At 34.2% G+C, this 24447-nt stretch overlaps 1 protein-coding gene across 2 annotated transcripts in view; it reads left to right on the top strand.

Moving 5' to 3' along the window:
* The window catches only part of EPHA3 (EPH receptor A3), a 387238-nt gene that overhangs the window by 104031 nt on the left and 258760 nt on the right, over nucleotides 1–24447 (top strand). For both annotated transcript variants that reach the window (XM_065913656.1, XM_065913655.1), the window contains exon 3: nucleotides 11532–12192. In XM_065913656.1, coding sequence (XP_065769728.1) covers nucleotides 11532–12192 — 661 coding nt within the window. The remainder of the gene's footprint in view (nucleotides 1–11531; nucleotides 12193–24447) is intronic.

Raw genomic sequence — 24447 nt, 5'->3', positions numbered from 1 at the left:
CCTCTTTCTAACCACCATCACCCATTCTCACTAGTCAAAATTCCACTTACATTTAAGCTTCTCACCTATATGCCACCTCCTAACTTCTGTTCACTTCAGCTGTCGCCGTTCTTTGAGTGTGTGTGTGTAATGCAGTCTCCATCCTTCTCCAAAGTCCTTCTCCAATGTCTATCATCAAGCCCTTTGGATCTACCACCAATAGAGTTCCAGAATCTCTTCTCCCTTCCTTTCCAATAATGCCCTATCCTCTGTCACTGGAATAACCTCCTAATGATCTCACATCATCGGTCCTTGATCTTTGCAGTATATTTTTCACACAGTAGCCCTATAAGTGTCAAATCATGTCACTCCTCTGTCCAAACCATATACTGAGTTCCTTCTCGTCTGACAATAAAATCCAAAGCCTCTCACATGGCCATCATGGACCTACTTGATTTTGTAGTCAACTTCGTCTCAGGTCTAAGGTTTCACCACTTCACTCCTGGATCACTCTGTTTCAGCCACAGTGGCCTCCTTGCCACGCTTGAATTATAACACCGCCCTCAGTCTCACTGTTCATCTTCTTTCTGTCCTCTCAGTCTGCGATGCTGTTTCCACGTGTATTCTCTACGCCTGGTCATTCACTTCACACACGTGGCTACAAAAGTGAGAACTTGTCTCTGGTTACCCTATTGAAACGGCATTTCGTCAAGTCACATATAGTCTTCCATTCTGTCTTTGTTTTTCTTTATAATGATTATCGTCAGCTTACTTTTCATGTGTCTGTGTGATTGTTTATTTACTCTTTGTCTTCTTTCAAGGGGAGCATAAGCTCCATTAAAACACTGATGACAAAAAGAACAGCATGTATATTATCTATGGTGAAACGGACCACCAGCCCAGGTGGGATACATGAGTCAGGTGCTCGGGCCTGGTGCACTGGGAGGACCCTGAGGAGTCGGGTGGAGAGGGAGGTGGGAGGGGGGATCGGGATGGGGAATACGTGTAACCCTATGGCTGATTCATGTCAATGTATGACAAAACCCACTGAAATGTTGTGAAGTGATTGGCCTCCAACTAATAAAATAATATTTAAAAAAAAAAAAAAAAAACACTGATGACTTTACTGTTATTCTTCCCAAGGAGAAGGTGGTCCCCAGGAAATAGAAGAGTGCCCGACTCTTGGTGGATTTCTGTTGAATAAATGAATGACTGTCTAACATTAGGCTTACACAAACATATTTCCATTCTTATGATTAAGATTTATCAAGGTCAGGAAACCATGACTTCTGCACCATTATCATAATGGTAGTACTAGAAAACAATTTTATAACATGTAAGTGCTTAATAAATATTTGTTTTACTTAGCAAGTGACTAATTAACTGCCAATGTAATCTGTTAAGAAACTAAGCAATACCATAAGAAATGTATTATTATCATCTCAATTTAGACATGACATAACTGAGACTTAACACAGTGACCAGTATGAAGTAAAATCATAATATAATAATAATACATATTTTTATTTTCTTAAACCATGTCTCTTAATAGATCATATACTTTTCATTTTAAAAAAATAGTGAAAGGAATTGAAGTCAATTGTCTAAAAATGTTACAGAACTATATAGTACCTAGGAAAGTGTGGAATAATATTGGCAGAACTTTACTCCACATAGAATAGCATATTTATCATAGATAATAGACAGCAGGCTCATTTACAATATAGTCAGTTGACTTTTATCATTAATTATATTTATTGAATTTCAAAAGAGTAAAACAAATTACACTTGTCAGAAACTGTGGTGACCTTAAATAAATTTGAAAAATCTCTAGGCTAGTGAAATAAGAATAGAAAATAGATAAATCTTGAATTTAAAATACACTGCTATTATTTTATAAGAAAAGATCCATATATCCCAATGACATTTTTTGTTAACTTTAGCAGAATAATATTTGTTTACTGTTTCCCAAGTGCCACACACTGTTACAATTTTTTTTCAAATGGATAGTTTACTTTTGTTCACATGTCTAGAAAGAGTTTACTATGATTTTTCGCATTTTAGAGTTGTGTAAATTTAATCATAGGCTATTAAACCTCCTATTAACTAGCAAAGGTAGGCTTCAAGCCTAGGGTCTGCCTGTATCTAGAGCTTAGACCCTAAGATAGCTGACCTTCCTAAGATGCTAAATGGATAAATGACTAAAAATGTTTCTATAAAACAGGGTTGCCAGCCAACAGCCAAAGATGTCTCTGCAGCTTTAAAATTGTTGCTATAAAGCAGCTTACATTTCAGAAAACTGCTTTCAGGAATTACACATACTGTGTTAAAAAATAAACTGAGTTATCTGAAAATGTGTAAAACTTAGCATATGTTCCACAGTGACACGAGTTAATTTCATTTCCGTCACTGTGAGTGCTCCACAGGTATATCATAAATTGCTATGAATTACTGTGTCTGTGACCCATTATCATAGCAGGAAATTACATGAATCTCACAACTGGTATGAAATGTACTGCTGTCACTGCTATGCATTAATTTCTAAGTAGTTGGCCATTTGTAATAATTCTGTAAATGTCCATTTTAACGCAGTTTTTAGTCTAGACAAGTTAAGCCAATGTGCGTGGAATTTTACCCCACATTTTCAAGCAGTTATACTGAGTTCTAAAATTACCTTTTTATTGGGCAATTTCATATTAAATATGTTTCCAAGAATTGGAAACATGATAGTCTCATTGTTTTACTCCCTGACATTAAAGGGGAATTTAACCTATGAAAAGTATGGTTATTTGACTATATAGCAACAGAAAGAGTGAAAAATTTCTGATAAATATAAACAATTTCCCCCAACTTAATGGAATAGATAAATGGTTTATTGATGATTTTTAAACTATTTTGGCTTTCTCTTTATGAAAGCAATTTTCAGATTAATGGTAAATTTTTTCACGGTTATACTTCTAAAAATAACATTTTGCAATTATGTTTCTTTTACATTATAAATAGAAATATTTCACCATTAAAATCAAACCTCTACAGTGAAAATTTTACTTTTCCTGTCTTTCATTATGTTGATATTTTTCCCCGCACAGGAAAAGTAAATTCGAATAGCAGGTTTAATTGAAAACTTTTGACAATGAAGAATGTAGACATGATCTTCCCATGGCATATTTTATATTTTAATGTATTATATCTTTTGCAAGCTCATTATTCTGGCTAAAAATTCACTTTTTGATAGATCTTTAAGCATTTTGCATTATTTTGGAAAGTTTTTTTCATTGCCACACACTCTCTCTCAAACTTTGTTTTTCATCTTTCAAAAAATTTTCATCATACATTCCAAAATCTTTATCATAAATTTACTAACAGACATTTTGTAGAAATTCATTTCCTGATTCTTTTTTTTTTAATTTTTATTTTTACAAGATGCTTGTAGACGTGGTATGTGTCTTATATTTAATTGGTTAAGGTCGCTCTTTGACACATAGTTAACCAGAATATTTATTTTTAAAAATCAATGCCTTCTGCATCCCAAAGCATACTTCTATGCTTTGTTAGTTATGTGAGTTTAACATTTAGCACATCATGTGGTATCTAATTTCAGTAAACCTGTATGAGGTATTTAGTCTTAGGCACAAAGCGAAATGCTTGGAGGGCTTCCCTGTGGCTCAGCTAGTAAAGAAACCACCTGCAATGCGAGAGACCTGGGTTCGATCCCTGGGTTGGGAAGATCCCCTGGAGAAGCGAAAGGCTACCCACTCCAGTATTCTGGGCTGGAGAATTCCATGGACTGTATGGTCCATGGGATCACAAAGAGTCGGACACAACTGAGCGACTTTCACTTTCACTTAAATGTTTGGGAGGAAAAAATAAGTCAAACCAGAGACCATGAAGGCGAGAAAGAATAATGAGCAAAGAAATAAATGAAAATGCATATAACATACAAATGGATACAAAATAAAAATGGATATAACAATGGATTTAACATAAGTACAGTATGTTCCTTAAGGACAGGTACCTTTCCTATCTTCTTCATTACCATATTATCAATATAGAGCTTGGTACATAGTAGTTAGTCAATAAATGTTAATTAGATGTTCTTGAAACCAGATATGTGGGATCTAATGAGACACTATTTCACAAAAGAAAATGAAAGAAACATTGATTTACATACATGTACCTTTCATTTTTTTTCTGTTGTTGTTTGCAGTGTTTCAGTACAAACAGGAATCTTTCTGAAATGTTTTAGTGGTCACAAAATTATAGTATAAAGAGCTGTGTTCCTTTCTGCATGGGTAACTGTATCCTCTATAAATTCATAAGAAAAAAAATATATCTCTTTATAATCTTTTGGGAAATGTTCAATGTTCATTCATTCAGCAGAGGTCATCTTCTTCGAATTCTCTTCTGGAACTTGCAGAGGTCTTTCTGAAGCCCCTCTTTCTCCGTCTCTTTGGAGAACCAACTCCCAGTCTGGAGCAAACCATGTGTGTCTTTTCAATAGTTCTTCATGGTAGCAAATGAAGTAGCGATATATCAGCTGAAATTCCCAAATATGCCCAGTCCTTTCTTTTACGTAACTGCCAACATCCCGGCTGCTCAGTGCGCGACTGGTGTTTATCCTGGAGCCCCACTCCTTACACAGGGACTGTCCTCACCGGTCTTCCTGTTTGCTCACACTCTTTCTTTCAATGACCCTCCTATTTCCATCTGTAGAGATTCTAGTCATCTTACCTTTCCCTTTCCTCTTCTTTGGTGATTTTCCAGAACCCCCTCCCACCAGTAATCCTTTCTTTCCCCACAGCTCTTTGCAACAACTCAAATGGACCACGTATCATCATCTGTCTTGTGTGATACTCATGCCCTTCCTTCCAGCATCAATTTCTGGATTTTCAAAAGTCACATTTTACTTATCGTTTTACTATCCACTGCTTCTAACCTGGGCTTTGCATATAGAAACATTCAATAAATTCATGTGGGATAAAATTAAACCACTATTATAGAGGCATCTTAAAAAATCACAAATCATTTCAGAAATCACAGTAGGAGACGACCAAATTATAGTGAACTCTAAAAACTGTAGCATATCTAAAACCAGTTGACTTGCATTCACACCAGGAGAAATATGTGACTGAAGTTAGCCCTCCCACACACACTGTTTACATCTTTTTGTAAATGCACGCGTTTTGCATTTACCACCAGATGTGAAACAGAAGAGCAATATGATTAGACTTGTGTTGTTTATTATAATAATATCCTACAAATCTTTGTGGGAGGTAGAAGATGAGGTTATTCAGGTGAGCTTCTACATAAGGCACATCTGGGCCTTGGCAAATTGGCCTTCAACAACATATGGGATGAGGGCTTAGCAATAGGGCCTTCAATAGAAAGAGAGGCAGGATTATCTGGAAATATTAGACATAGCAATAGTTTCTAAGGAGATTCAGAAGTCTTGGGAAGGAGAGGGTAAAGCAAATTGAGAAAGTAGTGTTGAAATATATACGCTACCATGTGTGAAATAGATAGCTAGTGGAAGACTACTGTATAATGCAGGGAGCCCAGACCTCTCTCGTGAAAACCTAGAGGTGTGGGGTAGGAGAGAGAAGGAAGGTTCAAGAGGGAGGGGATGGATAATTATGACTGTTTCACATTGATGTACTGTGGTCCGTCTAGTCAAAGCTATGGTTTTTCCAGTAGTCATGTATGGATGTGAGAGTTGGACTATAAAGAAAGCTGAGCGCCAAAGAACTGATCCTTTTGAACTGTGGTGTTGGAGAAGACTCTTGAGAGTCCCTTGGACTGCGAAGAGATCCAACCAGTCCATCCTAAAGGAGATCATTCCAGTCACTCAGTTGTGTCTGACTCTTTGTGACCCCATGAACTGCAGCATGCCAGGCTTCCCTGTCCATCATCAAATCCTAGAGCTTGCTCAAACTCATGCCCATCCAATTGGTGATGCCATCCAACCATCTTGTCCTCTGCTGTCCTCTTCTCCTCCTGCCTTCAATCTTTCCCAGCATCAGGGTCTTTTCCAGTCAGTCAGTTCTTTGCATCAGGCAGCCAAATTATTGAATTTTCAGCTTTAGCATCAGTCCTTCCAATGAATATTCAGGACTGGTTTTCTTTAGGATGGACTGGTTGGATCTCCTTGCAGTCCAAGGGACTCTCAAGAGTCTTCTCCAACACCACAGTTCAAAAGCATCAATTCTTCTGCTCTCGGCTTTCTTTATGGTCCAACTCTCACATCCATATGTGACCACTGGAAAAACCACAGCTTTGACTGGGTGGACCTTTGTCTGCAAAGTAATATCTGCTTTTTAATATGGCTTTCCTCAATAATAATCTCTGGTCTTTCTTTCCTTTCCTGGTTTTCCATCTCTCTTCTGTATACTGTACCCAAACTGAGACATTGTCCTCTCTATTTTCAACAAGATATTTCTAAAACCATTATCAAATTTCTGCTAATTACTTAGGAGTTAAAGGTGGGTGGGAGGATGGATAGTAGTCATTATTATTAAGATTACTGGACATGCCATCTCAGGCATGTACCTTCTGGGCATCATGATCTTTAGACTTTGGCCTGCATCTTGTTGCTGATGCTGAATTTTCAATATCAAATCCCCATCTTCTCTCTCCTCAGTCCTCTGGTTATAAATATATTTCTCTGATTTGACCCCAGATCATCATCACCAACGAAGTCCCCCAAACCCCCAAATTCTATTTCTCATTTGTCTCAACTCTTTTATTTTACTCTACCTCTTAATATAATACTATTACAAGTATGTGTGTGTGTGTGTGTGTGTGTGTGTGTGTGTGTATATATATATATATATATATATACTTTTGAGGCCTATTGGCTAAGAAAATTCTATTTAATCATAGATGGAAAGATAGTGAGTTTGTTACATACATCTGGGTCTGACACTTGCCTGTGACATCTTCCTGTAAGTGATTATGCATTGCCAAGCTTAAACTGCTGATGTGTGACAAATGTTCAAATATTTCTAGGGTGAACACTGCATTTTGAAGCAGCTATGATACGTGCAAAGGGAAAAACAAGTAAGAGTAGAAACAGGAGAGGAGAAAGAGTGACACAAATCAACTTAATATCACTTACAGTTATTAAGGGCAGCCTTAGTCACATTAGCATTTTCTAAAGTGCAAAACTATGTGCTTCTTATTCACTATTGAAATATAAATGTAGTATTACAAACATAAGAATGTTGGCATCATTTTCTTTTTTAATATCATCTGAAAATTTCTAAGAAATGATTTAAACCTTATAAAGTAAATCATAAAGTTATGTTTCTCACTTTCTAAATATTTAAGTTAGCCTATGCACTAACTGTATTGCAGGTCCTCCCTCTTTTAAAGAAAATGTAAACACTTTCCTCCTACTCTCTATTAGCAAGTAGCAAAAAATGCATCCAAGAGAGTAATTAATGTCAATAATGAGTATAAATCCTTTATTACTATAATTGAGGTTCATTAGAATGAGAGTTATTAGGTTGAATGCTGATTAATTGCTAAAAATATGTTTTCCCTCAAAATATACATTTGACTCAGTGACAAGAAACTGTGCTATCTAAAAAATATAAATTTAATCTCCTTCACATCTTACACTATATTTTGTTGATAAGGAGACTCTTTGTGCTAATGTTACAGGGAATAGAATTCTGAATCATCCTTCTAGGGAAAAGAAGTCTGGGCATGTGTTTTTCTTACAGTTGTAATAATCTAGAAAAAGGAAAGAAAAAAAAAGAACCAAGAAATTCAATTCTGGTCTCTGTGGTCTAATGATAAAAGCTTATATAGTAAGAATCTGGGAGTCAGGCTATTCCTGGAATTATTGATTCTGAAGAATTTGAACTTAGAAAGAATTGTGTTCTTGTTAGTCACTAGTTCTGTGTCTGTATTATTAGTTCTGTTATTACTAGTTCTGCATCCCTTTCTGCTGGACAGTGTTACTCCTGGACAGCCCTTGAAGAGATTCTTCCTTAAGGATTAGAAAAATGAAGAGATAAAAGATTTGTACCTCCCAATTTTATTTGTCACTAATTCTAAATCACCCATTTTCTTTGTTCACATTGGCCTTGGCACAATGACAGTATATTATCTCTAATAATTTATGAGTGTACACGTTAGTTTTTGGAGTATGAAGATTGGGTAAATAGGAATATTCTTTTAATTTATAAAATGTAAGAATTACAACAGCACTTTAATGATTTCTGTTGCTGCTGTCTCCAAACTGCTTTTTTAGGAATTTTATTTCCACTCTCTAGTCCTCAGCAGTTTCCTAGGTGGCTCAGGGATAAAGAATCTGCCTGCCAAGCAGCAGATGTGGGTTTGATCCCTGGATCCGGAAGATTGCCTGGAGGAGGAAATGGCCACTCACTCCAGAATTCTTGCTTGAGAAATCCCATGGGCAGAGGAGCCTGGGTGGCTACATACAGTCTATAGGGTCGCAAAAGGACAGGACTGAGCAACTAAACAAGTCCTCAGCAGAAGCTAGGGTTAGAGACCTGCTGTTTTTTCGCAAGTGGTCTGAGATGGCAAGTTACCATTACTTACAGGCAATTTGGTTTTCATTACAAATTAATGAAGTGATAATTGCTCTCTGCAACCTTTTTACTCACAGAGCATGCTGGTGCTGTTTGCATTATCTTCTTGCAATTTGTATGTCTGCATTCAAGGGCTTGTGATAGCTTGCCAAATTAGCATTCAAAGGAAAATGCTAGACTACATCGATATCTCCATAATTAAAATCACATTTTACATCAAATTGTGAAAATCTTTACATGGTGTCATTTCTGTGTCATTTCTGTTTGGTGTCTAACAAAATGCTGTCCAGAGCAGGAGAAAATTGCAAGTGATTCATCAAAGTACAAACTTATCTATTCTGTTAAGGAAATTCTGACCTAAAATTTTTGAAGTCAGTTGGCTAATTTTTAAATATGCCTCTCATCTAATGTTCTGTAAAATGCCCACAGAAAGCATTTATTCTCTGGAGTTTTTGTTAGCTCTATACTTTACAATTCATCACAGAATCAATGTAATACTAATAGATAATATGCAACATAATAATACTATTGAACACTACAATTTTTTTGAGCTTCAACTCAGTTCAAAGGTTTTAAATTTTCTGATATTAAAGTTATACATTAATTTTGGTTTTGAATGTGACTTGACTTTATAGGCACCTCAGTATAAAATCCTCAGAAATGAGACTCTCACATATACTTTTGTTCTTAAAAGCTCTCCATATAATATATTTATAGAGTGGTTGTTTGAAAATGATAAATTGGTGATTATTAAAAATACACTATATTTCTTGTATATTATTCTATGGCTTTCTAAAATAACAAAATGGGTTCCTTTGTTGAATGTTAGTCATGACAATAAGGACAAGCCAATTTTGCCTCCAGAAAATGAGTGCTTCTCATATATTCCAGACCCTAAATGATCCAAGTTACTGAAATAAGTGGTGCTGTTTAATTATTTGCTTTTGTTTTGTTCTTAGGTTGGTAGGAGAGCTAAGGAGAATAAAGAGTTTTAATACTGTGCTTCTCACATTGGTAATGGGGCAGGGTGCAGCTTGGATTTGATAATTCAAACACTCTAATGTAAATAATTATTTTTTTGGCTAATGAGGTTCAAAGGCCAGATAAATGCCATATTTCTTTACTTTTGGTTATTGCCAATTTTAAAAAGTAGCATTTTATCTCAGTTTGCAACTATAGTTGTGGGTTGGAATTCCTATGTGTATTTAATAAATTTGAGTAGAAAATACATTAATATATTTTAAATGCCATTGATTTAGTTAAAAATTCTTTAAAACTTATTCCTTATGAAAACAAGTAACTCTTTTAATGGAGATTTTAGGAACCCATTTATAATGGGCATCACAAGGATTTCATTTATTTATTTACAAAGTTAAAATATATTCTATAACATGAACTTTATTATTTCCTTGAATTATTACTAACTGTATTATAAGAAAACATAATTTTTATGCATTTTATTCATCTTTTATTCCCAAAATATGAAGTTGTGTGCTGCATATTATAAAGGATATAAAGAGCTCTAAAATCTAACAAATGTATATGAAACAATGTTAAATTAACCTAATGATGCATCATGAATTAAATCTAAAAATGAAAAAGATATTTAATAAGTGTTATACAAAACAGGAAGTGTCTTAAGCACGTTCAGGTTATGGGAGGCATCACGGGGAAATGAGCAAAGACAAATGCTCTTTTTTTATACCATAGCAAAAGAAGATCCAACATTTCTTTTGAAAACCTGAAAAAGAGTTCACAGAGACAAGAACAGTATCTGCATAAGTGAAACTTAGAATTCTCTAATCTCAATTCAAACTTTTAGAAAAAAAAATAAATGTAAGTTGGGAATCGTTTTTGGAAAAGCTCAAATGCCAAACTGAAGAGTTTGAAGTTCTTACATGAGTAATGGGGAGTCATAGAAGATTAGAACTCTAATCTGACGTGGAAAATGATGTATTTTCCTAGCACCAATAAGATAATTGGGCATGGTATAAACAGAGTGTAGACACAGGTGTAATAGTTAGAAACAGATACAATAATAGTTTTAGAATCATAAATAACACAAACAATGCGATGCTAACTTGAAAGCTTCTCAAAACCTGTATAAGGATCAAAGAAGCAGTGCTTAACTTTTCTAAAAAGTCTTGGAACTTTTTGAGTGTATTTACAATGAAAAAAGGTTTTATTACCATCATGACCCTAACTGCTATAACAACAACTTAAGTAGCTGTGTATTTCTTGCATGTGGAAAATTTAACGTGGGTAAAAGATATTAAAAACTGAAATGTTCACTATACTTAAATCTTCTGTTCTACACGTATAACTATTTGTTGGATTTTGAGGAGATGGGAAGGAGACATGTTCATGTTTTTACTTCAGAAACCAAAGTTCTCCATCATGTATTTCTTGAAATGACCAAGTATGTTAGTAAATGTCATGCATAAAGATACCTGGTAATGAAATAATTTAGATTCACTTTGTTTGTGATACGCTGATTTTACCAAAGTCTGGCCCAAATTGGGGAAAGTTTAATAAAGAGAAATGCTAGGCAGTGGTATTTTTCTTTTGCATTTTAAAGAGCAAACCCCCCCAAAAAAATCCCCTAAAATATACAACAAAATAATTTTTATCATGTTATTAGAGATGACTGACTTGACATTTTTATCCTAGGATGTTTGTCTAGGTCCAGTCAATTGCTTAGCAACTTCTTCCTGACTATCACACAAATCCCAATAAAATTCAAATGTGTTCATCAAAATTTTGAATTATTTTGTGTCAATGAATTCAGAGAACCTTGTAAATAATAAAACCTCCAAGCAAGAATGTTACAGAGTTGTTGCACATCTTGATCTTTAGTGAGCAGCAGTGAAGTTTCTGTTAATTTGTTTTGTATTTTCTGTGATGCCATTAACACCTTCATCTTGTATTCGCAAATATTCATCATGCTTAACTGATTAATTCTGCCTTTCTTTTTTTCTTCTTTCATTCTTCAAGTGGGAAGAGATCAGTGGTGTTGATGAACATTACACACCCATCCGGACTTACCAGGTGTGCAATGTCATGGATCACAGTCAAAATAATTGGCTGAGGACAAACTGGGTCCCCAGGAACTCAGCTCAGAAGATCTATGTGGAGTTAAAGTTCACTCTTCGGGACTGCAATAGCATTCCGTTGGTTTTGGGAACTTGCAAGGAGACTTTCAATCTGTACTACATGGAGTCCGATGATGATCATGGAGTCAAATTCCGAGAACATCAGTTTACAAAGATTGACACCATTGCAGCTGATGAAAGTTTCACGCAAATGGATCTCGGGGACCGTATTCTCAAACTCAACACTGAGGTTAGAGAAGTAGGTCCTGTCAACAAAAAGGGATTTTATTTGGCTTTTCAAGATGTTGGTGCTTGTGTTGCCTTAGTGTCTGTGAGAGTGTACTTCAAAAAGTGCCCGTTTACAGTGAAGAATCTGGCTATGTTTCCAGACACAGTACCCATGGACTCCCAATCTCTGGTGGAAGTTAGAGGTTCTTGTGTCAACAATTCTAAGGAGGAAGATCCTCCTAGGATGTACTGCAGTACAGAAGGGGAATGGCTTGTACCCATCGGCAAGTGCTCCTGCAACGCTGGCTATGAAGAAAGAGGTTTCGTGTGTCAAGGTAAGGGTCTTCCTTATTTTCCCTAGAGTGGTACTTCTTACTTGTGAGTTTATGGTAGAGTAATTGAAGTAAATGAAACCAGCCTGAATTCACTTAGCAGCAAAATGTGACTCAAACTAAACAGAGCCTATTTTTAGACTAAATTTATCCCACTTGATGTGTTGATTCATAATTTTTCTACAAATATTAGCATATTTGATTATGTGGTGCTAGCCTACGTACTACTAGATCAATTGAAAGGGGAAAAAAAATCTGTGTCTCTTTTATGTAGAGGGAAGAAATACCATTGGAACTAAGCTAATCCGATTTTAACAGAATTATATTCTGCACTGACTATTTATGGTTGTGCTCATCAATGTCATAGCAATATGTAATTCATTGTGATAAAATATATTAATAATGTCTCTTCAGTGATATCTGTGCATAAAATATGGATTTACTTATAAAACAGTAGTGCTTTAATAAAAAATATTTTATTTAAAAATCCAGGGTTGATGCTTCAGTTTTTGGTATACAGAGGGATAATTTAAATTATTTAAAATTTTGATCATGGTAAGTAAAATCAAATCAAAGATCATCTTTTCCACAGAAGATTATATCAGATGATAAATTCTGCTTAATCCCAAAGTTTGTTATTTAGCATTAAGCCAGGTGTAGTGTTTAAGAACACACAAAAATTATCATTAAAATTTTAAATGTTTCAACACATGGGAGAACTTAAATATATAGCCTTTGGAATCTAGTCTGTTTTAATACCTTTTCTTGCTGTTAACTTAATCAAAAGAATTGAGGTTGGTATTCTACTTGTGGCCATTTAGTAAGTCGCAAGTCCATGTGAAAGAGATGAATCTACTTTATATATAAACTGACCTTTCTCAGAATCTGAACAGGACATAGCATTTTGCTTTTAACTGTAGATAGTTTATAGAATTTTTTTTTAATGACTGCAAATGATACACCCAGTCTGATACTTCTCCATGTTATTTAGATCCTTGGCAAGGGCCATCAGAATATTGTTACTAAATATGGTTTTGAAAATTCTAAACTGGAAACAGCATACTAGCTACTATTTGCTTGGAGAGAAGTCTCAATAGCCTTTATATTCCACTTGGAATTATATTTTATCACTGTGGTATTGTTTGTGTTACCTTTGTGGGATTTATTTTAAATAAAATAATAAAAGCTTAGACCAGGAAGCCTTAGAGGAGGAAATGGCAACCCTCTACAGTATTCTTGCTGAGAAAATCCCATGGACAGAGGAGCCTCATGGGCTATGTTCCAAGGGGTCACAAAGAGTTGGATGCAGCTGAGAGATTGAGTACAGAACAGGAAAAATTTAAAAACTGACTATTTCCTCCAGTTTGTTTTCTACTGACAGTCTCTGATATCCACACCAAGAAAGGAGTAGGTGTGCCTCTGTCTCTATCATTATCAGTATGTGCCGAAGTATTTCACACAATTTTTTCTATTGAGCAAGAACCTAATCATTGTTTAGATTTTAAATAATTTTTATATGATGCTTTGTGTCTTATTTAAAGATATAATAGAAAAATGTGTCAGCCAGATAAATAGGATCACATAAAATGTTAATATAAATAAATAAAACATGCACATACTTAACCTAAATCACATGCTGTCTTGAAACAAACTTTAGTAAGAAGAATTTTAAAAAAGAAAGTGACATTAAATTGTATTCAAAAAGTTCACAGTAGATTCAGAATTGCTTCTGTATTTTATACGTATTTTAATTTACCAAACCTCTTCTTTAAAGTAACTATTATGTTACTCATTGATACTCTATGGCAAAATTACTCTTAGAGATAATATTTGTATCAAAGTTTTATTTATTTGATTCTTGTAATTTATTATACTGAAGACATTCATAGCACCTCCTTGACATAGTGATGCTGTATTATCAGACTTTTTCAACATTTAAAAATGCTAGTTGCAGTATTAGATGCATATGCATAATAGCAAATTATTCGAAAAAAATATATTGAATAAGAACTAATTCTGGAAGATTTTAATTTCATTGCTTCAGTCACCATCTGCAGTGATTTTGGAGCCCCCATAAAATAAAGTCTGTCACTGTTTCCACTGTTTCCCCATCTATTTGCCATGCAGTGATGGGACCAGATGCCATGATCTTAGTTTTCTGAATATTGAGTTTCAAGCCAACTTTTTCACTCTCCTCTTTCACTTTCATCAAGAGGCTCTTTAGTTTTTCTTTGCTTTCTGCCATAAGGGTGGTGTCATCTGCATATCTGAGGTTACTGATATTTCTCCCAGCAATCTTGATTCCAGCTTGTACTTCATTCAGCCCAGCATTTCTCATGATGTACTCTGCATATCAATTAAATAAGCAGAGTGACAATGTACAGCCTTGATGTACTCCTTTCCCTATTCGGCTTCCTCTTATTTCATAGTACAAGTAATTTTGTATATTCCAGTTATTAGAGGATGTGTCAAGGTATTCTACTTCATGCTGATCTACATGTAGTGGTGAATCTAAATCAACTGTATATTAACAATTTTTTTAATATGTCAGTTTAAGTGCATAGTCTACCATGTCTTAAAAATCTAATACACAACCAATTAATTTACAGCCTGTAATATAAAAGGCCAGCATGGCTTGAGGCTTGTAATTTTGTGTTTGTTGTCAGTGGTGGTGCTGGTGTTTTTTATGGTTTCCTTTTTTAATTTAAAAAATCTGATTGGTTTTTAAGCTTGTGAAGTAGTCAGGGTCGTTTGCTATGACTCACAAATCATTGTTTTATCAGCAGCGCTTCAATTCAGGTACCCAAAGAAGTAGTATTACTTAGAATAGATATAGATGAAAAGATAACTAAATATATTTCATGTATTTCATGAGTTTATTTTTGTTTTGTTTCATTTTACAGAAAGATGGGACAATACCTTAACATACATATGTGGCTAGATTTTAAACACCTCAAGGTAATTTTATAACACAATGATTAGCAAACAGAGGTTTACAGTTTTCTAAAACAGAGGAAAACTTTGTCAGTCACTTTATTTCAACAAATGTTTAGAGATAATCTACTTAATTATAAGAAGCATAGTAAGAATGCAACAATTTTTTAAAAATATGCCTTAAGCCCTTATTGGATGCCAGAAACTGTGCTCATTTGCTAAGTTATGTCCATGAGTTATCTTATTTATCTCTCAAAATTGCCTATGAGTACATCCTATTATTAGTTCCATTTTTTAAATGAGGAAGTTAAAAAGAAAAGTTTTGAAAGATTAAATATCTTGCCTTAGGTCCTTTAAGAGTGTTGAACTTGAGGTCTGAAGCCAGGCAGTCTGATTCCGACTGTTGCAGTTGAAACCTCACCCACACTACTTCCCCAGTTTTTAGTCCAGTGGTGGCAGAGACCAGGAAACCCCACAAGGATCCTTATTCTACTGAAGTCAGAGTATTGTATGGTAAAGGATGAGTAGGACCGTACGAAACTGGCACAAAGTAACCAAGAATCTGTGAATATAAGGTCCCTCTATTTCAGCTTATTTATCACAGCTTTCTGTTTCTAGATTTTTAAGAAAGAAGAGTTACTAGACAAAATGCCATGCGAAGACTAAGATTAGCTCAGGTGATATCTCTCAAAATCTGGATAAACAAGTCATCAAGCAACTTAGATATGCCAAAAAGTATAGCAAATTTAGTTCAATATCTCTAAACATCTCTAAGTTCTAAATAATAATTTCCCAGAGAGTGGGGAAACAGAGATAAATAAGTTAGTGTACCTCCCTTCTAGGAGCTTGCGATCTAATATGAAAGACAGATAAATAAATGAATAATTTTAATACAATGCACACCAATAAATCTTCTACTAGATACAAACTTTCTTGGCAAGGAAGCAGAAGGAGAGATTAATTTAGAGTATTTCAAAATTAATAACAGAAATTGTTCATTAATAGTGAGAAGCCTCTGCATTGAGAGTTTTGGACCCATCATTATTGTGCTTAGGAACTTTTGGGTAGGGAGAAAGGGATAACTATCTTACCCAGCTTATGCATTCCAGAAGGAATAATTTGTTTATTTGTTTATAATTTGTTTATTGAGGTATTATCTCAAAAATCCCAAATGTCTAGAAGTCCCATTAAGTTTTGTGTTCTGAGCTGCTTCTTATAAATTCTTATAAATCTAAATTTCATTAGTAGGTCATTCTCTGATGTTAGTAATGATATACTCTAAATTATCTATTCCCCTCTGGCTGGATATTTGGGATAAAGTTCTAAACGATGAAAATGAGACAATCTCTGATAGGAAAAATATTTTGTAGACAAAAAGCTCATTGATTTCAGAAATATAAATAAAACCAAAGGTATCTTTATGCAAGACCACAATTTCAGCCATATCATTATACTTGTCTTGTATTTGATACAAACTTTTACATCAATTCATGTTTTCTGGAATGAGGAAAAGTAGTAAAGATATACTTTGACCGTGGATTCAATTATTAAATGTATATCAAGACTCTACTATATGCCAAATCCTCCCACGGATGCTAGAAAGAGAAAGATGGATAATATCACTGCCAAACTAGCTTGGTTTATAGTCCAAAAATGTGTGTGTGTGTGTTTTAAAATATTTTGGTTTCTGCCTCTAAAAAAACATATTTTTAAGTGGATTATTAAACAGAGCTAAGTCAATAGTTTACACTTAAAAATAAGTTGTGTGTTGAGGGAAGTGTATTTGTATGGGAGCAGATGAGTGAGAGGAAAACAGAATTTTCTGTAATAAAATGCTTTGTGTTGCTGGATTTTTTTGCAAGGGAAGATTGAACACAGGAAGCGTAAGAGTGGAAAATGACAAACCTTTCTATTTCACATACTGGTTAGAGGGAGGAAATAAGGGGAGATTGTAAGAAATGTTAATAGCTAAAGAATTAATCAGAAACTGCATACCAAATAAACTGAAAATACAAAAAAGAGCACTTTCAGGAGGGCAGAGAGTACTTATTATGATGAATTTGGTAAAGCAGAAATGTACATATAAATAACTTCAAAAAGTTAAACTAATGGTAACATAATTATTTAGTAAGGGAAGTAAGAAATCATGCATCCAATTTGGTTTTCTAGAAGTTTCTCTAATATGTAATTTTAAAATATGGTCTTTCTTTAAATGTTATCTCTCATAGTATCTTTTATTTTACCATGTGTTTGTGTGATTTACACCTTATTTGAGCCATGTTCCTCAGATTTTGACAAATTTGCTTGATGTTGAGACTATGGTCAAATTACAGTTTGAGATGTTACTATAGGATGTTAGTAAACCTCTTTTTAATAAGATAATATTGAAAATTTTCAATTACAAACCTAAATCATGTGCTGTTTGCCTTCAGTTATTAACAATCAAGGTTTACTTGGTTCATTTCATTTTGGAAATTCTTCATAGTTCTTACATCCCAGGATAACACTTTTGTGTTTTGAAGATTGGAGGTGTGAAGAAATTTCACATTAATACCAAGGGAGCCTTGTGATCTTTACATATGTATTTTTACTCCTGGCAAATGAATTGTTTTATCTAGTTTGATTTAGTTGGAGAGAAGAAATGAGAATGCTAATGTCTTTTTATTTAGTCAGTTAATTACATTTGAGCCAGAGACCCAGCAGTTACTATAAATATTCCTCCTACAAACTTTGTTTAGACTTAATGTACCAAATACCTTATTAATGTCACTGAAGAATCTGTTGCTCTGTGTTTTATCTGTGTCCGTTCATTGTGGAATGCTAACTTCATTCCTTGTTCTTGTACATTAGCAGCTGGGTAGAAAAGTGTGTTTGATGTGAAGTATGACGATATCTAGAATTCTCGATGATTTTCCATAATTATGTTTATTTAACCGACCAACTCTTGCTCTTTACTCATTTCTCTGTTCAGAAAGTCTCTTTAAGAAGCAGTCACACTTTCAGTAACAGAATGCTTGCTTTGACAGAGGCTCTAGAGAAAATCAAAAACTTCAGAGGTTTCCCAGTACCTCCTTAGTCTGTGTGCACCTTCCAGAAGTACAAGATGTTCATATGTTTTAATGAATTCAGAAGTATTTCTTTACAGTTGTTTTCAGACTAGAAGTGTCTTGAGGGGAGGGACTACATCATATCTATTTAAAGGACATTGTGCCTTCAAACCTAGTAGATTATAATTGAAGATGTTTTCAATTAGATAGGTACTAGATGAATAATTCGGAGAAGGCAATGGCACCCCACTCCAGTGCTCTTGCCTGGAAAATCCCATGGATGGAGGAGCGTAGTAGGCTGTGGTCCATGGGGTCGCTAAGAGTCGGACACGACTGAGCAACTTCACTTTCACTTTTCACTTTCACACGTTGAAGAAGGAAATGGCAACCCACTCCAGTGTTCTTGCCAGGAGAATCCCAGGGATGGGGGAGCCTGGTGGGCTGCCGTCTATGGGATCGCACAGAGTCGGACACGACTGAAGTGACTTAGCAGCAGCAGCAACAGCAGATGAATAATTATTGGGAGATTTCTATGACAACTGTGCATTCTTAGAATGTAAGTTCTGGAAATGACATACCTCTCATTATACATCTTTGAATCCGCTAGGTTTTCCAGAATGTCTTGTACATAAAGATGTGTATCTTATCTAATTTTAAATGAATGCATTTGATTACTAGGTCACATACAGTTGCAACACACTAAGACTAGAACCATCTGAACTATGATTATAGTAATAAATAGATTAAGTAAAATAATAGTGATATTTTATATAGTACCTGAAAGAACACATTTTCTCTTTTGTGAATTGATGATAAATATTATCTTTTCTAGCTTGAAAAAATCAATCTCCTCTAGTTTCATACCTATTATAAAGCAAGAATCAAACTATTTATGCAGTTACTAAACCAACTTTATCCCTTAATTTTACACACTTAGTGCTTAAACCATTTATTCATCCTTTAATGATTGCACTGAGATTGTCAGGCTTCTTACCTTGATATGTGAAATTTTTATTCATTTTCCCTGGATTTAAAATGGCAGCTCTCCATTCCCTCTTTCCCGTTTCACTGCACAGCAAAACATTTTCAAACCAGTGAGTATATTTGAATAAAAATTTTGCCAGAAAGTAAAAATATAAATAACTTTCAAATAAAATAGATATCTTATGACAGCTTTATAATAACTATAAAACTTTTGATTTACTCAAGTTTTTATATCATCCCACCAATTTGTATAATAAATTATAACAGTATTAACATGATTCAGAAAACATCCTCAAGTTTGTCCTTAACCTTCTGTTTGCATTTAATTTTTCTGTTTAGCAAAAGGCTCTTGTCACTGACAATTGCTTGGCTCAAGAGTCCCAGAAATGCCCTATGGATAAACAATTTGAACCTCAGTCTCTTTATCCGAAGAAAAAGGGGGGAGTACTATCTACCCTTTAGATTTGCCATTGAATGTATGATTAACCCATCAAGAGTATCTAGCAAGAGATAAAAATTTTCATCATTATTGTCAGTCATTGGTGTCATAGGATTGTATAATCTCCCTGTCCTCTTGTTTTATTCTGCGTTACAACACTTAGAAATGACAGACTCACCCATTCAATAGTCTCTATCTAACCTTAATCATTAGAACTTAGAGATACCTTGAGGGAGAGAAACTGTCTAATGAATTTATATTTGTTGTTCAGTCACTCAGTCGTGTCCAAATCTTTGTGACCCCATGGGCTGCATAATGCCAGAGTTCCCTATCTTCACCATCTCCCAGAGCTTGCTCAAACTCATGTCCATTGAATAGATGATGTCATCCAACCACCTCATCCTCTGTTGTCCTCTTCTATTCCTGCCTTCTATCTTTCCCAGAATCAGGGTCTTTTCCAACGAGTTGACTCTTTGCATCAGGTGGCCAAAGTACTGGAGTTTCAGCTTCTGCATCACTCCTTCCAATGAATATTCAGGATTGATTTCTTTTAGGATTGACTGGCTTGATCGCCTTGCAGTCCAAGGGACTCTCAAGAGTCTTCAACATCACAGTTGGAAAACATCAATTCTTCGGGGCTTAGTATTCTTTATTCTCTAATTGGTTGCCCAGTTTCTTTTAATAGAAGTTTTTTGAGGTGACTTCATTTTTAGTTCCATGAAACCTCTAGGCTGTTCAATCATAGGTGATAGTCCCTGTATTCTTTTATAATATCATTAGCTTTCATTTTTCTTCTTCTAAACATTCGTGACCTTTGATTTTTCCCATCCAGTATTTGACTCAGTCTCCAATTTTCTTTAGCACAGGTTTTTTCCACTGATTTTTCAAAAGTGTCTTTGAATTTACACATGGATATTTTTATATTGTATAACCAGAGGGATTTACAGATTTTGACTGATTTAAGAAAATACAGTTTAGGAAACAAGCAATTACAATAGTAAAATAAAATTGCTAAATTTCAAAAATATTAAACCTAAAATTTTTACCCTAACATTTATTGTATACAAGATTGTCTTAGATAGTTGGCGAGGATATAATAATAAATAATGTTCTTGCCTTGAAGAAAAATAAGTAATCAAGTGAGTCAAATTATTTGTCAAACCAATTTACTTTATATAGAAAATAACTACATCTATTTGATTTATTTTAGGTATTTATGTTCACTTGAGAATCACACAAAGAGAAAAGAAAGCAGTAGAGGAAACAGCATAAATTTTATGAAGTAAATGCCAAATATGTTTAATGAATTATCATGTGATATTACTAGAAACTTTCACTCCAAGCATGTCAGCACACTATCTGAACAGTAATTAAGTAAAAAATCTTTTCAAATCTGAAAACGAGAGGAAAATTAAGGGAGTGTATTTGATTTGTGACTTAAGTACTATAGTTCATTTTTAGTCTATATAAAAACAAACAGTATAAAGTTAAACCATGAATTTGCATGTTTAAGATACTAGAAAGGAATGTGAAATCTTTGTTCTGTATACACTACAAATCAGATTATTTTGAATGGTCAGAGACAATTTAATTGCAAACATATTAGGAGAGATATGACCATCATTAAATTTAGAGAGTAGAACAAAATCATATCTAATCATTTAAATACCTCATAATAAATAAGAACAAGTCAAGTGATCAGCAACAAACCAACATAAAAGACCTTAAAAGATCCAGACAGTTTTATAGATGTTAAAACTCTCGCACAAGATTATAAATAAATAAGAATTACAGTGTTTTAGTAAAATATAGATTCTCTTACCTTATATGGATTATCTTCAGTTATAGCATTTGCATTGTTCAAAGAGGGATAAATAGTAAGAATTTCTTCTTTTAATAAATATTTTGATATTCTTTATCCTAACCCAGAAGATCATTTTATATGTCAGTATTAAGGTATTTTTCTGAGGTTCTAACCTAGTTTGCAATTGTCTTACATGAAATAGCTCTAGGGTATTTGCTTTTAGAATATAAAATTCTTTTCTATCTTTCTTTTACTTTTAGCTATGGTAAGGTCTGTGAACTTTCAGATGCTTTATCTGATCCAGTGTTTTAAAGTGGGAAATAATAATTTAGGTCACACCTATATGACAAATGTATAATCTTTAGGAGACACAAATAATTTGTTCATTGTGTAGTATGTTTGAGAGTATGTCTGTGACAAATACAGATGAAGCTTCTCAGGACAGTATTCACTATGCGAATCTAAGACATGGAAAAAAATAATTTCAGTTGCCGGAAGTAAAATAGCTCTGATTTTCCTTGAAATGGGTTATTTCTGTCACTGCATTTTCAGTCTCATTTCAAAGGAAGATCACAATATTGCTCTGATACCACACACAAAAATCTATTAAATGTAAACTTGTCTGAAAAGTGATTCAAATTTTCCAAGAAAAAGTCATGTCTGTGAAAGGTGAAATATTGGTTATTTTGAATATATAAAATTTATAGTTATTTTGACTTCTTAATAAATATCACCTTGTCAAATAGATTTTGGATCTGTCACAGTAATTTACCATCAAGTCTGGTTGGACCCTGTAGGAAGTCTTAAATTTCATTTCTTTAACTTAGATTACTTTGGGGTTTATAAAGACAGCCTTCCTTCATTCTGATTTGCTGCATTCCAGTATGTAAAAAGGTTTTTAAAGCTTAGATATTATGTAATATATGACTTTTTAAAAGAATAATCATCTTCAGTTTTTCAAACATACTTTTTCTTTCTAGCTGTTCAGATATTATCAGATCTTCCATATTTTAAAATTTGAGGAATGCAGTGTAACATTTTTACAGAATACATGGAAAGATTTTTAAAAGAGATTATTGATATTTCATTAACTTCTCCAATTTGTTTTATTGCTTTTAGTCAGTCTCTCCCAAAGGAAAGAAAATCAAACCCTATGCAAAATAAACTGAAAATTAGATCTTTTTCTCCACCTTGAGATGCATAGATTTTGCGAAATGCATTGGTAATCATTTCACAAAGATTGTTTTGCTAGTACAGATTCATTGAACACTTTCCACCTTCTTTTGTGTGATTTATCCCCCCATTTCTCTGTGTTTGGATAGTTTTGACAATCCCTTATTAGTTCCAGAGTAGAACTTACAAGAGCTAATAAGGGTTTACATTACAGCTCTGACAGCTGGCACGAAACTTTAATAGAGAGCAATTGTACAGAGAAGTATGAGTTTTGATAATATTTGATAAAAGTGCTCCCAAAGTCAGAGCCATTTGGAAAGAATCATATGTCTAGAAAGACTGAATGTATACTCTGCTATTGTAACTTCTCATCTTCTAGGATGCGGGCAGAACATCCTGTTGGCAGATAACTCTCAAATCACTTATGGCCCCCTCTCTGAGAGAATAGAATCTATGATAGGAATAGAACTATCCTAGAATAAAACTTTGATCATATTCTCATCTACTGCTCTCCCTGCAGTCCTCGGAAATGTGTAGCTATCGATTATCTTTCACAAACACAGTCACAATGTGGACATTTAATCACAGGTTTGTTGTGTGAGAGGACACCCAAGAGTCTCCAGGGAGCACTGAGATTATGAAACTCAAAATCATCATATGATCAGTTACAGATTTTTTTGTGTTATTTGTAAAAAATAACAGAAGAATGGCTTCTAATACCTAAAGATCTTGAATGTGAAATATTCCTGAACTCTCTGTTCAGTGGTCAGTTGCAAAGCCACAAGAGGTTAAAAGTGGATACTCTAATTGAGAACAGCTGCTACTTTTTGACATGAAGACTCACTTTCAACAAGAAAAGAGAAGGCATATGCTATGGAATGGGAGAATACTGATCTTGAATTAATGCATAAAGAACATGTAAAGGTTTGTGAAGCTCAGAAACAAACCTGTGTATATGAATGGTTGGGAATAAATAATTTTGCTTATTTGGTAGTCATTAGGGAAGAAAACCTGTGTTTCAGAAATTAGGATCCATTTACTGTCTATATCATACTACTATATTGAAGATATATGAAATATTTCAATCTGATTTAGCATATGTAAAGTTTCTCTGGCATACATTTATCAATGTACTAAATGGGAAAGAAAGAGAATGCAGTTCTTCCTTCCAAGTATCTTGGATTCTAAAGGGTATATGAATTGAATTTATGTTAAAAGGATGAAAGGCAATATTTTTAAGGAAATAAAAGTGGGATAAGCATGAAAAACAAATAGTGTTAAGGACCCATCAAAATATGCTACAAAAATGTAATAAATGGAGAGATTTCAACCTTTATGGAGTTAGATATTTTTCCATCATTTATCCATTTCTGTCAACAAAAATTTAATGAGTGCCTACTGTACGAAGTATTCACTGGAAATGTGGCTCTGAACCAACCAGAAAAATGTCCCTGCCTTCAAGGAACTTAGATTTTAGTGGAAACATGAAGAAATAAAATGCTGATACAGACTTTTTCAGCTTAACACTCATATAATTTTAAAGCCTAGTCTAATATTCTCAACTCAGGCCATTTTGCATCTAGGGGACATTTGTCAATGTCTGAAGACATTCTTGGTCATCACAACTGGGGGAGGAGATTGCTGTTGGCATCTGGTACTTAGAGGCCAGAGGTGTTGCTAAATATGCTGTAATGCCCAGAGCATCCTCTACAACAAAGAATTATCTAGGCAGATCTCTTCAAGATTGAGAAAACCTGATCTAGAATAACCTCTCCTTTTACAGAGCTATGCATTCAGGTTAAAATCTCAAATCATACATTAGCAGAGCCTAAATTGGAACCCAAGCTGAAGCATCTCACTCACAGTTTTGCCTCAGG

Source organism: Muntiacus reevesi, chromosome 21 (assembly GCF_963930625.1).
Source record: "Muntiacus reevesi chromosome 21, mMunRee1.1, whole genome shotgun sequence".
NCBI lineage: Eukaryota > Metazoa > Chordata > Mammalia > Artiodactyla > Cervidae > Muntiacus > Muntiacus reevesi.
Note: the sequence above shows the minus strand (reverse complement) of the source record. Positions and strands in the feature narration are given on the sequence as shown.